Consider the following 14,733-nt stretch of genomic DNA (forward strand, 5'->3'; position numbering starts at 1 on the left):
TAACAGTCTACAAAGATGGCACATGGCACCCATAACACATAACAGAATGGCAAGGGCTTCTGGTCACAGATCAGCCTCCACAATTCTATACATATGGTGTTCCCTTCAATGAGAAGACCAAAGACCGGTGTCTCAAGCCAACTACAGTGTAATCAGGGACAAAGACTTATTCTTTCCTATCAGTCAATATCACTGCATATCCCAATACCAGAATTTTTGTTTGATGCACTAGACACAAGTAGTCAATTTGGTTTTATGGTCCCCTCTAACTCTACCCTTAAGTTTTTATCTCTCTTAAGGCCCAAGTTCTCAAACAACAGATTTTTTGGAAGCTGGTAAAACATTTTTAATCTTTTAAAAAATTCTACATTTCAGAAAGGTGTCCATTAAAAAGCAGTTAAAGTTAATGTCCTGATGTTTAATAAGATTAAACTCTCAATTTTCTAGAACTTTCAATTTATATAAAACCCTTACTATGCCAATCTTCACAGGCCAAATAAAAATGGTGTATCATGGTAATGCCTTCCATTATTTTCTACCACAGGATGGACACATTAAAGTGAAGTAAACAATTACAAAGATAGTCTGGAAAAAAAAAGAAGCCTTTCTATCCAATTAAATGAAGCAACACTAATAGCTCAGAAAACAGTATCAGTAATCTTCATGTTACACTAACCTCCCTTTGCTTGCTGGTGGGGCTAGTAAGAAGTTAGTAATAAAGTTATAGATGAGTATAGTTAGTAATATACTTTCAGGGAAACTAACTACCTTTCTTAGACGTATGAAGAATCTATCTCAGTAGATACATATTTGGAAATAGTCACAGACACGGTAGCATTAAAATAACAAAGCTACTTTGCACAGTGCTCTTTAGAAACATGCTGGGGTTGTGATGACCTGTTATTTATGTTAAAAAAAAAAAAAAAAAAACCAAAAACATGTGGAAAACAGAGAAATCTGAGCCAGATGTGGATAGAGACCAACATAATTAGTAGATGCTATGCTCAATGCTTTACATGTGTTATATCATTTAATCTCCACAATAGGCCTAGGGAATAGGTACCAATATTCCTACTTCGTAAATGAGGAAACTGACGTGGAAGTGATAAAGTGTGCGCAGCACACCAAGTCAATGACTAACAGGGGTAGAACTAAAATCTCTGCCTGCAACTCTCCATCCCACATTCTTTTCACAAACCAGGGTGCTTTAACCAGCCAAGTCTTCAATATCAATTTACTTAGAGTGTTTGTAATAAAATATGGGGATAAGAGAGGTCAGAGGTTTTTGGAATATCAAGATTTTTTAGCAGCACATAATTGTCTAGAGCTGTGCTAAACAGCCACGTGGCTATTTAAATTTAAATTACTTAACATAAAATAAAATTTAGTTTCCATTTGCACTACCCCACCTTTCAAGTACTCAAAAGTCATATGTGTCTACTGGCTACCATAATGGACTGGGAAGATGACAGAACATTTCTATCATCACACAAAGGTTTCTGGGATAGCACTGACCGAGAGGACCCCCAAGAGGCATGGTGTACAAGCAGGAGGGAATCTTAGTATCTTTAAGACCATTACTGCCCAGAATGTTAGAGGGCATCACAGACATTGAGAAGAGCTTCCCATCTCCACTATTAGGACAGGATCAGCTTTTTCTCCGTAAATTCTTTCCCTAAGGTGTCCCTTCAATAGCTGACATTAGAAGAAGGAATGTAACTGTAACTACTTTATGCAAACTGATTTAATTACGGGTTCCAACTTGCAGAGGAGAGTTTTTTGTTTGTTTGTTTGGTTTTGAGCTGCAGGGGAGGAAGGACATATAATAAGAATTAGAGTTAGCTTTTAAGAATTGGTTCAACTAACACTTGAAAAATACAAGGTAAGAAATTTATGTATAGAACAACTTTGGAGTGTGCAGTCATACAGGAACATTGTACAAAGGAGTTTACAAATTAAATTACATTCACTACAGGTACCAGTGGGCATTTCCACTAAGAAAAGGTATTATTTAAACCAAATAATATGTTTCCTAAAAGAACGCAAAAGCAGAACATTGAAAAAGATGACAATCTAAGTGTAAAAATTATGACCAAATTAAACATATTCAAATGAAAGAGTAAAATGAAATACAGGTGGAAGCAACCCAAGTGTCCACTGGCCAATGTATGGATAAACAAAATGCAGTATATAAATACAATGGAATATTATTCAGGCTTAAGAAGAAAGGAAATTCTGACACACTACAACATGGATGAACCTTGAGGACATTATGCTAATTGAAATAAGCCAGTCACAAAAAGACAAATACTGTATTGTTCCACTTATATGCGGTACCTAGAGGAGTCAAACTCATAGAGACAGAAAGAAGAATGGGGGTTGCCAGGAACTGGGGAGAGGAGGAAGTGGGGAGTTGTTTAATGGGTATAAAGTTTCAGTTTTACAAGATGAAAAAGTTTTGGAGGTTGATTGTACAACAATGCAAATATACCTAACACTGCTGAACTGCACACTTATAAATTATTAAGATGGTAAATGTTATGTTATTTGTTTTTATCACAATTAATAATAATAATAATAATAATAGTAATAATAATAATAAAATAGGGAAATGCATGTCTTTCTTACAAAAGCCATCTAGTCTGTTAGACCACTTCCTGGTCTCTTCCTCCACTATTTCATGCTAATACTACAGTCTCTGTACTGCAACAAAAGTTCCTGATTGCTCTGAACTTTTTAAGATTTAAATAATGGAATATCATAACCATAAAGCCAAATATCCAAATACCTGGGTCAGTGGCAGAGATAATTGCTCCAAAAAAGAGACAATCCGTGTAGTAAAATTTATCTGAGAGCTGTCCCACTATCTTCATGAGCTTCACCACACCATACATGAGATTTCTGTAAGAAGGGAAGGTAAACTATGTCAGAAGGAAAAAGGAAAAGAAAACGCTTCTAAGTGAGTAACCTAGCAAACACGCAAGCACAGTGGTACTAGAACACTGTACTTCAAGGGAGAGTCGTAAAAATACCAGGCAACTGCTGTGGCTGGACACTTACCAGGAACATGTGCAATAAGACTTTGGCACCAAGTAATAGTTTGCAGTTCATGTCATCTTGCTGAAACATCTGAACACTCCATTTTAAAAAGATGTGCTTATATACAACCATAAAGTATGGTCCTCAATTAGCAACAAAGGCACCTTAAACTACTGGGTAATAGAAAAGAAAGGAAGAGAAAGAACCCTGCATAATGTGTACTAAATTGCTACAAAACTCACAGGATTCTAAGATGGTGTGTTTAAAGTCATGGAAATGAGTGAACTGGATGAAGGTAGAGAGAAAAAAATGGGTTAGCCACGAAGATTCACATGATCAACCTTCTCTGTCAAGAATTATTTCAAAGAAGGAAAAAGAAGCAAAACTCTCTAAACATCCTACTAAAATATCAGTGTACCCACTGACATACCTGGCCTCTCATCCTTTACATGGATTAGGCAGGCCAGCAGCAGCCCTCCTTATGCTGTACAGAATGTGATATCGCCCAAGAGGGACCACCTAGTTCAATAGTTCAACTTGGCCAGAGCACCTTTCCTACAGGAGAACTTACAAATTGGGAGTGAGGAGTGTTAAAAGGCCTTATACATGTTACCAAGCATGTGTGTGTGTGTGGGGGGAGGTGGTGGTGGTGGTGGTGGTGGTAGCTGTAGGGGTCAGGGGAATGAAAATAACCACAGAATAGACTCATCTCATTGTACCCTACAGCTGACCCTCAAATAATAAAATTCTTGTTGATCGAGACCATGGCCTTGCTCACTTCTGCATTCTGGGTGCCTAGAACAGTAGATTGACTAAGCTAGGAGCTCAAGAACTATTTGCAGAATTGAATCCTTTTGAGAATAAATAGCTATACCTTAATGCTTGCTTACTGTGTGGCAGGCACTATTCCAAACACTTAAACAGTTCTATTTTAATTCACAGTAACTCTATGATACAGATGTGATTTGTCCTTTGTTGTTTATCAAAGGCTTCTTTCATCTGCCTTTTAAATATTTCCTGAAACCACATCTTCTTCTTCATTTCCTTCTACCATAGCTTAGATCTGGGAAATAGACTTCTCTCTGGCAGCCTTTTCCCCATCTTGCCTCCCATCATCACCAGTGCCAGTTACCTAACCTGTCACACTTTAATGGCTTGTCTCTCTTAAAGGAGAATGTCCAAGCCCCTTCTTTTTTGGTGGCATAAAAGGGTCCTAACCTTTAACTCCAGCTTTCCAGCTAATGTTTTTAATTAACTAAAGTCTGTACTTTATTCAGATTTCCTTAGTTTTTACTTAATGTCCTTTTTCTGTTCCAGGATTCCATCCAGGATACCACAGTACATTTAGTTATCACATCTCTTTAATCTATCTCCTTGAGAGGGAATGTATATACATAAATTATTTGGAATTATTTTGAACAGGACATTTGTCACTTCTCCCCCCCCATTTATTTATTCACCCAATTGTTTATGTATATCAGTATAGACTCAGAGATACTTATTTTATACTTTGGGTGATGATCCAATACAATGTTATTTATTTTGTTGTTCTTGGGCAATTAAGGGAGCTTTCAGGTTGGCTGTGTCTTTTTGACATGCCCCCACATCGTTTTGTTTTCTGAGCACTTCTTACTTTTTGGCATTACAAGATACTCCATTCTCATCTTGTATATTTGCTACCCCAGCCCTAGAATCAGCCATTTCTGCAAAGGGCTTTTTATTGGAGAATGATATTAGAAACCAAGATCTGGGGACTAGGTATAATTTTATTTCATTTTAATTAACCTTAATTTTGATTCAAATAGCCACATATGGCTAATAGCTACCACACTGAACAATGTAGCTCTAGATCTTAACTGACTTCATCATAAATCTCAAAATACTGGACTCTGGTGGTTGCCAGAGACTGGGGGTTGGGGAAATGGGAAGATGTTACTCAAAGAGTACAAACTTCCAGTAATAAGATTAACAAGTTTAGGGATGTAAGGTTCACCATGGTGATAATAGCTAATAATGCTGTATCATATACTTGAATGTTGATAAGACAGTAGGTCTCAAATGTTCTCACCACACAAAAAAAAAAGAAATGGTCACTATGTGACAGGATGGAGGTGTTAGCTAAAGCTATGGTGGTAATCAATTTATAAAAGTATCAAAGCAACACACTGTACATCTTAAACTTACACAATGTCACGTGTAAATTATATCTCAGTAAAGGTAGGGAAAAATACTGGAGTCTGTGGGCCCATGTGAATCTCATCTCTTTGGGAAATGTGTTAATTAGGTTACATGACAAAGAGTCCCTTACCCAATAATGAAGCAGGAAACGGCAGTCCCCAAGAAGGCATAGGCCAAAATAGACCCAAGATTTCTGAAAAAGTGTCTCTGAATAAAACAAAAAAGCAGAAATCACATTGTGATTTTTGACAGTGAGCATTAGAAACACATTAACAGTCTCTAAAATGTGAAACTTTATTTACTACTTTTGTTATATCAAGTAATAATTGAAGTTACTCCTGAATAATGCTATTTAGTCTTAAACATCATGGTTTTAAAATAGCCTTTGTCTTACAATCACTGAGCAAGCAAGCAAGGGTTTAGTAAATTTCAGACTACTCCAGTTAATTATATTAAATTACAGAGAGAGAGAGAGAGAGAGAGAGAGAATGAGAACACATGTGCAAGTAGACCAATCATTTTCATAGATTAACCCAAACCATTTTACTTTAGTGAGTCAGCTAGTCACTTCCAGTTCTAGTGGTACCTTAGAAGATCATTACAGATATAAGTTTGAAACTAATAAAATATGAAAGTGCCATCTAAGGAGCTTTCTGCCTAATTGAGCATCAGAAAACAGAGTGTCCTAAGTATCTGCTCATGGTATCTACGATGTCTCCTGATATCCATCTGGATTAATCTTTGGAGCCTGGGAAAGAGCAACAATAGAAAAAGATACGAATAAATGAGAAATAGCTATCTTCATTTAAGATGGGCAAGTTTATAAGCATTATATATGTATATAAGTTCATATACCTACACCAATATAAGACCTAGCAATTATTCAGAAAGAGGTGGCAAAACTGGAATCCTCTCAATGATTCCATACATTCATTGGCTGCCTTAACACACACACACACACACACACACACACACACACACACACACACCACCTCACTCCTATCAGAAAGGCCATCATCAATAAATCAACAAACAACAAATGTTGGGGAGGATGTGGAGAAAAGGGAACCCTCAAGCACTGTTGGTGGGATTGCAAATTGGTGCAGCCACTATGGAAAATAGTACGGAGGTTCCTCAAAAACTTAAAAACAGAACTACCTTATGACCCAGCAATTCCACTCCTGGGTATTTATCCAAAAAATCCAAAACACTAATTCGAAAAAATATATGCACCCCTATGTTTACTGCAGTGCTATTCACAATAGCCAAGATATGGAAACAACTGAAATGCCCATCAATAGACGATTGGATAAAGAAATTGTGGTACATTTATACAATGGAGTGTATCTTACCATTTGCAACAACATGGATGGACCTAGAGGATATTATGCTAAGTGAAATAAGTCAGACTGAGAAAGACAAATACCATATGATCTCACTTATATGAGTATGTGGAATCTAAAGAACAGAATAAATAAGCAAACAAAACAGAAATAGACTCATCGATACAGAGAAAAAACTGATGGCTGCTAGATGGGAGGGGGGCCGGAAGGCTGGTAGAGAAGGTGAAGGGATTAGAAAGTACAAATGGGTAGTCACAATATAGTCACGGGGATGTGAAATACAATATGGGGAATATAGTCAATAATGTGGTAAAGACTAAATAGGGTATCAGATGGGTACTGGACTTACCAGGGGAATCACTTCACAGATTATATAAATTCCTAATTCAGGTGTACTGTGCTGTACACCTGAAACTAATACAAAGTAATATTGAATGCCAACTATAATTATGTGTGTGTGTATATATACACACACACACACACACACACACACACACACACATACATGTAGCCAGGGAATGTAAAGTACAGCATAGGGAATATAGTCAATGGTATTGTAATAGCTATGTATGATGTCACATGGGTTATAGACTTGGGGTTATCACTAATCATTATGTTGTTCTGTATACCAGAAAATAATAAAAAAATGTTTATAGAAAAAAAGTGAAAACACATGCACGTGCATGCATGCACACGGGCTTACTTCCCATAAGTCATTATGCCTGCAGGATATTCTGATGGGAAAAATTACTGTTCTTAGGATCCTGAGCCACGGTTTCTCAAGGCATAAGGTGTTTTCATTGGACAATCAGAACTATTTACCAACAACAGACAAACAATATCCCACACACACTTTAATTAAACAGGGGCCAGGAACAATTTATCTAAAAATTTTAAAAGGCAGGAACGTTCCAGCGTTGTCAGCTGAGCAACATCAGGGACAGAGAAGGCACAGGAAGAAGAACTCAGCCTGGATTGAGCAGCCACCACAAAGTGTGACCAGACACAGGGCTGCAGGCATCCTCTGGCCTGCATTTCAGACAGAGGATCTGAGGCCTTGGCTTTGGCCTTCCCCAATGTTTGCCTATCTCTGAGTCTGTGAAGAACGTGTCAAGGAATGCCTAGTGCCCCTAAAGCCACAGCTCAGAAGAGAAGCCTTCAATGGTTCGCCATGCCATCAGTCACCAAATGAGGGTGCTGCCTGTACATATTATGGACACATTATGTTTGCTTCTTAAATTAGTCATTGTCCCCAGTCATTTTTTAAACTAATGAATTTATACACCAATGTTTTGAAAAAAATTAGACTTCAAAAAACTCAACAACTGTGAGCCTACTTGCCTTTAAAAGTTCCATGGAGGGCTTAAATCAGGCAGGGCTAGGAGTGTGTGACATGAGACCAATGAAACTCATGTGAAGTATCGAACAAACTTTAATCCCAGATGTGCTTTCCCTTGCCACTCAGCTTTCTTTTGGGTAACCATCCCTATGGTTAGTTTGAATATATTAAGTAAATTCATTTTCATGATATTAGCCAAAGCAAAAAATTAGGAATATAAATCTGCCACTAAAAATGCATTCATAATATATTCTAAAATGACACACGCACACACAATCACCCATTCCCATTCATATCCGCTGATACAAACTGAAATTTTACTGTACCTTGAAACAGTATAACATGCCACTTAGTTGTGTTATTGCACCTAGTACTTAACTGTATACTTCACGGTTTACAAAATACAGCTGACCCTTGAACAACACAGGGGTTAGGGCCACTGACACCCCCCCCATGCAGTCAAAAATTCACATGTAACTTCTAACTCCCTTAACTACTAATAGCTTACTGTTAACCCAAAGCCTTACCAATAACATAGTCGATTAACACATATTTTGTATGTTGTATGTATTACATATTATATTCTTAAAGTAAGCTAGAGGAAAGAAAACAACATAAAGAAAATCATAAGGAAGAGAAAATACATTTACAGTATTTGTTGAAAAAATCCGCATGCGAGTGGACACGTGGACACGTGAAGTTCAAACCTGTGTTGTTCAAGGGTCAACTGTACTTTCACATATATTAGCCCATCCAGTTCTCACAACAACCCCATCATGAAGGTGTTATTTGGACCATTTTATGTGAGAGACGTCTAAGGCTCAAAAGTTCACATGATGTGAGCTGCCTGAAGTCACACAGCCACCAAACCGCAGCACCAGAACTAGAAAGCAGGTTTCAGACCCCAGGGCATCGCGCTCTCACTGCATGAGCCACCCTTCTGAATTCTCACCACATCCTTTTAGGGAAGAAAGGACAGAACATGTCTAGTGGAATCCTGTATGTTTCATCCTCTTCTTATTTGGCCATGATGGTTCATACAGTCATGTGTGGTTTACATGGCCATGACTGGTTCAGAATCTCCCTTATTTTTCCCTCCCTGTTATAGAATGGAACAAAGAGACTACAGGAGATCACATGCCCTGGTAAAGCCTTTAAGAATATAAGCCTAAGACAGATCAGAATGAGAAAGTTTGCTTTCAACGAAAACCCACCTGACATCCCAATTCCTACCATTCTAAACCTTACATTTCTACTCCTTGGGAAACCCCATCTTCTCCTGTCACTGACAAATTTTAATATGTGTGTGTGTGTGTGTGTGTGTGTGTGTGTGTGTGTGTGTGTTGAGGGAAGCTCACCAAAAATGAAGGCTTCTACAGGTGAATTCTTTCCCTGCAAATGCCCTGAAAGCAAACTATTACCGTGTTTCCCCGAAAATAAGACCTAACTGGAAAATAAGCCCTAGCCTGATTTTTTCATGATGACATCCCCTGAACATAAGCCCATCCCCTGAGCAAATCTTAATATGAGACCCGGCCTTATTTTCGGGGAAACATGGTAGTAGCACAAAATCAAAGCTAATTCAAGTTAGATAAAAAGGCCCATGTCTGCACGACAACTATAGGTGCATTGGTCGAAGGGTCTGAATATGTCTGTTTACATACCTGCAGGTAAATGGTGAAATATTTATTACACATTCAATTGACATTCAATTGAGGTTTAATAAGAAATGGCGATCATATAAGAACCAACTATTTAAGTGCCTTTATAAGGACTATTTAAAAAGGAAAGAGACTAAACTAATAGTTGATAACCTGCAAGACTAGCATTTAAAAACAACTCAAATTGGTAACTGGCAAAGCCTGTTATTTGTTTTTCTTCTGAGAAAATAAAGCTGACAAAGAGAAGGCTCTGAAAAATAAGGTATTTTTTAGTCATTAGAGTGGCTTTCACAACCAATGATTTGATTCATTTGAAAGCAACTATGACCTTGATTAAACATTAAGATTAGTTATTTAAAATACCAAATTATTCATTACCCACCTAACCTGAAGAGGAGTTCCCAAATCCTTTATTTAGCTTAAAGAATAATATTATTTATACCCATAATATCATCTCCTATCTGTTACATGTCAATAGCTGACATACAGATTCAGATGATTTTGGCAACTCTATAGATTGGTCAGAAAAAGGATATGTTTTTTGTATAGAAAACTTAAATCCAGGGCTAATGTAGCATAGAGGAACACCCTGGGCTCTGGTGTCAGACAGGCAGGCCAAAACCTTGGCTCAGTCTCACACCATCTATATAACCTCATGCATGTCCCTTAATCATTCTGAGCTCAGGCTCGTCATCAGTAAAATGTAGGACACTCTCTACATGTCTGGGAGTGCACAAATGTATGTTGGGCTAGTGTGCAGAAACAGACTCCTGCTCCTCAAACATCCATCATGGAGAGCGGACTCATATTCCATCCCTCCTCACCCATAGGTTATACAGTAAGGAGGGGTCATTTGATCTCTGAAGGGGGAGACTGGCTTGACTCAGACTTGAAGTCCTGACCCTCTTCTGCGAGGTGGAGGGTCTTACTCTTCTACTTGCCATGCTGTGAGCAAAAGAGGCAGCCTTTGACGGGACCAGCAATTTCTAGGATACCTCCATTTCAGCCTCCCGACCTAGGACTGTGACTGACCTGGCAGCTAAAGGGCATCTGTTTTCAATTCATCATGTGTAGTAAGGAGCCCCATTATCAAGGGCTAAGCTACATCATCCAACATGCGTTACCAGAGACTTTAGGTAATAAATGGATCATTCAATTGCCAGTTAGCTCCTTGTGTCTGTTTATCAATGAGTTGAAAATCTGGGGGGAAATGGGTGTAAGTTAATTTTCTTCTGCCCTCACATTCTTGCAGAGTTTCTGTGAATAGAAGCAATGTATGTAAAAACAGAAATAAAGAATATATGTAAAGTTCCTAATATATATCAGATGCTCCATAAAGTATAACTATATTTATGTTTGTTGGAAATAGTTTTAAAAGCTTCTGGAAACTGCAGAGTTGCTTTGACAGAAGAACCAGACTGACGGGCAGGCATCCTCTCATAAAATGAGTTGGGAGTGTTCCCTCCTCTATGTTCTGGAAGAGTTTGTATAGGATTGGTATTATTTTTTCCTTAAATGCCAGAGAGAATTCAGCAGTGAAGCCATGTAGGCTTGCAGAAATGTTTTAAATTATTAACTCAGTGTACTAATTGACATAGAGCAGTTCAAGTTTTCTAACTCTTCTCAGGTCAGTTGCGGTAATTCGTATCTTTCAAGGAATTTGTCCATTTCACCTGGGTTGTCAAATTTCTTGGCACAAAGTTGTTTATGGTATTCCCTTACTGTCCATTTAACATCTGAAGGGCCTGTAGTGATGTCCCATTTCATTCCTGATATAGGTAATTTTTCTTTTTTTCTTGATTGATCTATCAATTTTGAAGGCATTCTCTAGTTCCTAAGGGTGTTATCGAGCTTCATTGGTAGCCAAGATCTCTCTTCTCTCGGTTCACTGAAAATGTTTTCCTTTAGTGCTCTTCCAGAAAGATAGCTGAAACAAGCTCCTTGGTTTGAGAAAGGAAGGCCTTTGGGGAGGCTAAGTTTACATAGAATACTCCCACAATGGGGACGGGGGAAGGGAGCCACTCACACTATTTGTAAAGGTATTTGTTATTTTACATAACTAGGGGCTGCTGAGCACAATGGCCCTCAATAATAAGGATTGATTTTTAATTTTTTTTTTTATTTTGGAGTAATTATAAATTCACAGAAGTTGCAAAGATAGTACAGAGAGGTCTTGTGTACCTTTACCCAGTTTTGTCCACTGGTTATAACTGTAGCACAATATCAAAACCAAGAAAATGATATTGGTACCATATGTGTGCATAGTTCTAAGCTATTTTATCACATGTATAGATTCGTGTAACCACCACTGCAATCAAGATACAGAACTGTTCCATCACCACAAAGACCCCCCTCAATCTACCCCTTTATAGTCATACCCACCCCCTCTCACTCTCTCACCATCCCTAACCCCTGAAAACCACTAATCTGTTCTCCATCCCTATAATTTTGTCATTTCTAGAATGCTATATAAATGATGTCATACAGTATGTGACCTTCTGAGATTGGTTTTTTTTCACTCAGCACATGCCTTTGAGATCCATCTGGGTTACTATGTGTATCAATAGTTTGTTCCATTTTATTGATGAGTAGTATTCCATGATACACACACACACACACACACACACACACACACACACACACACACACACATATTCATTTCACCATTCGCCTATTATAGGACATTTTGGGGGCTTCTAGTTTTGGGCAACTACAAACGAAGTTGCTATGAACAATCACGTACAGATTTTTGTGTGAACTTAAGTTTTCTTTTCTCTGGGATAAATCCTCAGGAATAAAATTGCTGGGTCATATGGTAATTTCAACTTCAGTTTTATAAAAAACTGTGTAACTGTTTTCCAGAGTGGCGGTGCCATTTTACATTCCCACCGGCAATGTATGAGAGTTCCACATTTTAAAACAGAAATGAATTACTGATGATGAGTCAGCTATAGTCTCTGAGAGGGTACAGAACACAGTAATAAGTAATCTGGGAGAAGGAGAAAACTGAAAAATTATGCAGGTAAATTAACACAGAGTTTCCCATGCTTTAAGAAATACTGGCAAAAAAATCTCTTACCTTCTTTAAACTATACCCAGCATGGAAAATTATTGGAGGCAGCAGAATGTTGAAAAAGACCTCTGGATCAAACGTTACCTAAAAGTTTAAAAAGAAAAAAAAGCTAATTTTCAGTTTAATTCCAATTGGTGCTATAATATTTGCTTAGTATTTTAAGCCATTGGCTAACATTTGAATATTTAAAGCAAATAACATAAATGTGAAAAATCATGAACTCATCACAGGAGAGAAACCACAGATCCTCTGTGGACTGGTATGTTCTTCTCCACATAGCACTTCTGACTTCTGCTTTTGGTGTGCTATTTACCACGTATTAAGACACAAGTGTTCAACGCAATGTTGAGAACTCACAGAAAGCTTCTGGTCAATTATTTTAAACAAGAAAGAAAAACAACTTGATTTTTATCAAACGTTTATAAAGGCTCAACTGCAATAAAAGATGCAGTCATGATTCTTTATTAATTTTCTGGATCCTCCCACAGAATCATTTATAGACATAGTTCTACTGAACTTACGTCTCTTTTGAGTGGCCAGCCTCCTGTGATATGTGATGCGGCCTAAATCAAATTCTCCAATGAAGCTAGTGGCTTCCTAAACATCAACATAAATTCAGCATCTCTAAGGGAATAAAATTACCTGTAGGTCTCATACAGGGAAATCACTCTGAAGCCATTCAACAGCAAAATCTTATCACATCCAGAAAAATATTAAGCATTCTACAAACCTCCTAATGTTTTTAAAGAATTTTTTTCGTGTTGGTAGATTATTGGCTCTCATTTCAATTCATTATTTTAAGTTTTCATTCTAATTATTAAAAGTAAAGTTTGCATTTCTCCTTAGAAACTGGAAATATTAATCGGCCTAATTAAAAGTAGAATGGTTCTCTGAAAATTATGTTTTATTCTACCTTCTTGCTAAAGATAAGATTAGTCTGAAAAGCAGGTTATGTCATGATGAGAAGGAATCTTGGACAATACCCGCCTATCCAGTATGACGACACTGGGACCAAAGAGAATAAGACATGCTGGAAGTTACCAAACCAAGAAATGTACTCATACGAACCAGCACAAGAGTTTCCTGACACCCACTCTAATACTCTTTGCATCAACCAAACTGCCTCAACATGCCACTTCACCCCTCAACTAATGACAATAATCTTGTTCTTGTTTGTTCTCCCACCTTTGCTCTTGTACCGCAAAAGTTTAAACAGAGAGGATTTAAACAAACATTTTTCTAAAGATAACAGAGTGAAAGTCAGCTTCATCTTCTACTGTGATCTAAAAGATTAAAATGAGTTAGAACATTTTCCCTATCTTATCCAGTATGAAGGACTCAAGCAGCCATTTCAAAACAGCTATTAGCATGGTATTTACACTGGGTATCTTTCTTTTTCTTTTTTTTTTTTTTTTAAGATTTTATTGGGGAAGGGGAACAGGACTTTTTATTGGGGAACAATGTGTACTTCCAGGCCTTTTTTTTTTTTTTTCCAAGTCAAGTTGTTGTCCTTTCAATCTCACTTGTGGAGGGTGCCATTCAGCTTCAAGTTGTTGTCCTTTCAGTCTTAGTTGTGGAGGGTGCAGCTCAGCTCCAGGTCCAGTTGCCGTTGCTAGTTGCAGGGGGCACAGCCCACCATCCCTTGCGGGAGTCGAAACCGGCAACCTTGTGGTTGAGAGGATGCGCTCCAACCAACTGAGCCATCTGGGAGGCAGCTCAGCTCAAGGTGCCGTGTTCAATTTTAGTTGTAGGGGGCGCAGCCCACCATCCCTTGCGGGAGTCGAGGAATTGAACTGGCAACCTTGTGGTTGAGAGCCCGCGCTCCAACCAACTGAGCCATCCGGGAGGCAGCTCAGCTCAAGGTGCCATGTTCAGCCTTAGTTGCAGGGGGTGGAGACCACCATCCCTTGCGGGAGTCGAGGAATTGAACTGGCAACCTTGTGGTTGAGAGCCCACTGGCCCATGAGGGAATCGAACCGGCAGCCTTCGGAGTTAGGAGCATGGAGCTCCAACCGCCTGAGCCACCGGGCCAGCCCCTGGGTATCTTTCTCAGCTGGACTTCATTTCACAAATGTTTACGGAAATCTCATTCATTCTTAC

General features: G+C 38.3%; 1 protein-coding gene across 3 annotated transcripts in view; it reads right to left on the minus strand.

Annotated features, from left to right (window-relative positions):
• SLC9A7 (solute carrier family 9 member A7) overlaps positions 1–14,733 on the minus strand; it is a 151,250-nt gene that overhangs the window by 67,528 nt on the left and 68,989 nt on the right. For all 3 annotated transcript variants that reach the window (XM_088794886.1, XM_019717411.3, XM_019717412.3), the window contains exons 3-5: positions 12,640–12,717; positions 5,348–5,424; positions 2,789–2,901 (exon numbers count right to left, since the gene is read on the minus strand). In XM_088794886.1, coding sequence (XP_088651012.1) covers positions 2,789–2,901; positions 5,348–5,424; positions 12,640–12,717 — 268 coding nt within the window. The remainder of the gene's footprint in view (positions 1–2,788; positions 2,902–5,347; positions 5,425–12,639; positions 12,718–14,733) is intronic.

Source organism: Rhinolophus sinicus, chromosome 18 (assembly GCF_057876585.1).
Source record: "Rhinolophus sinicus isolate RSI-liver-muscle chromosome 18, RSI-T2T, whole genome shotgun sequence".
NCBI lineage: Eukaryota > Metazoa > Chordata > Mammalia > Chiroptera > Rhinolophidae > Rhinolophus > Rhinolophus sinicus.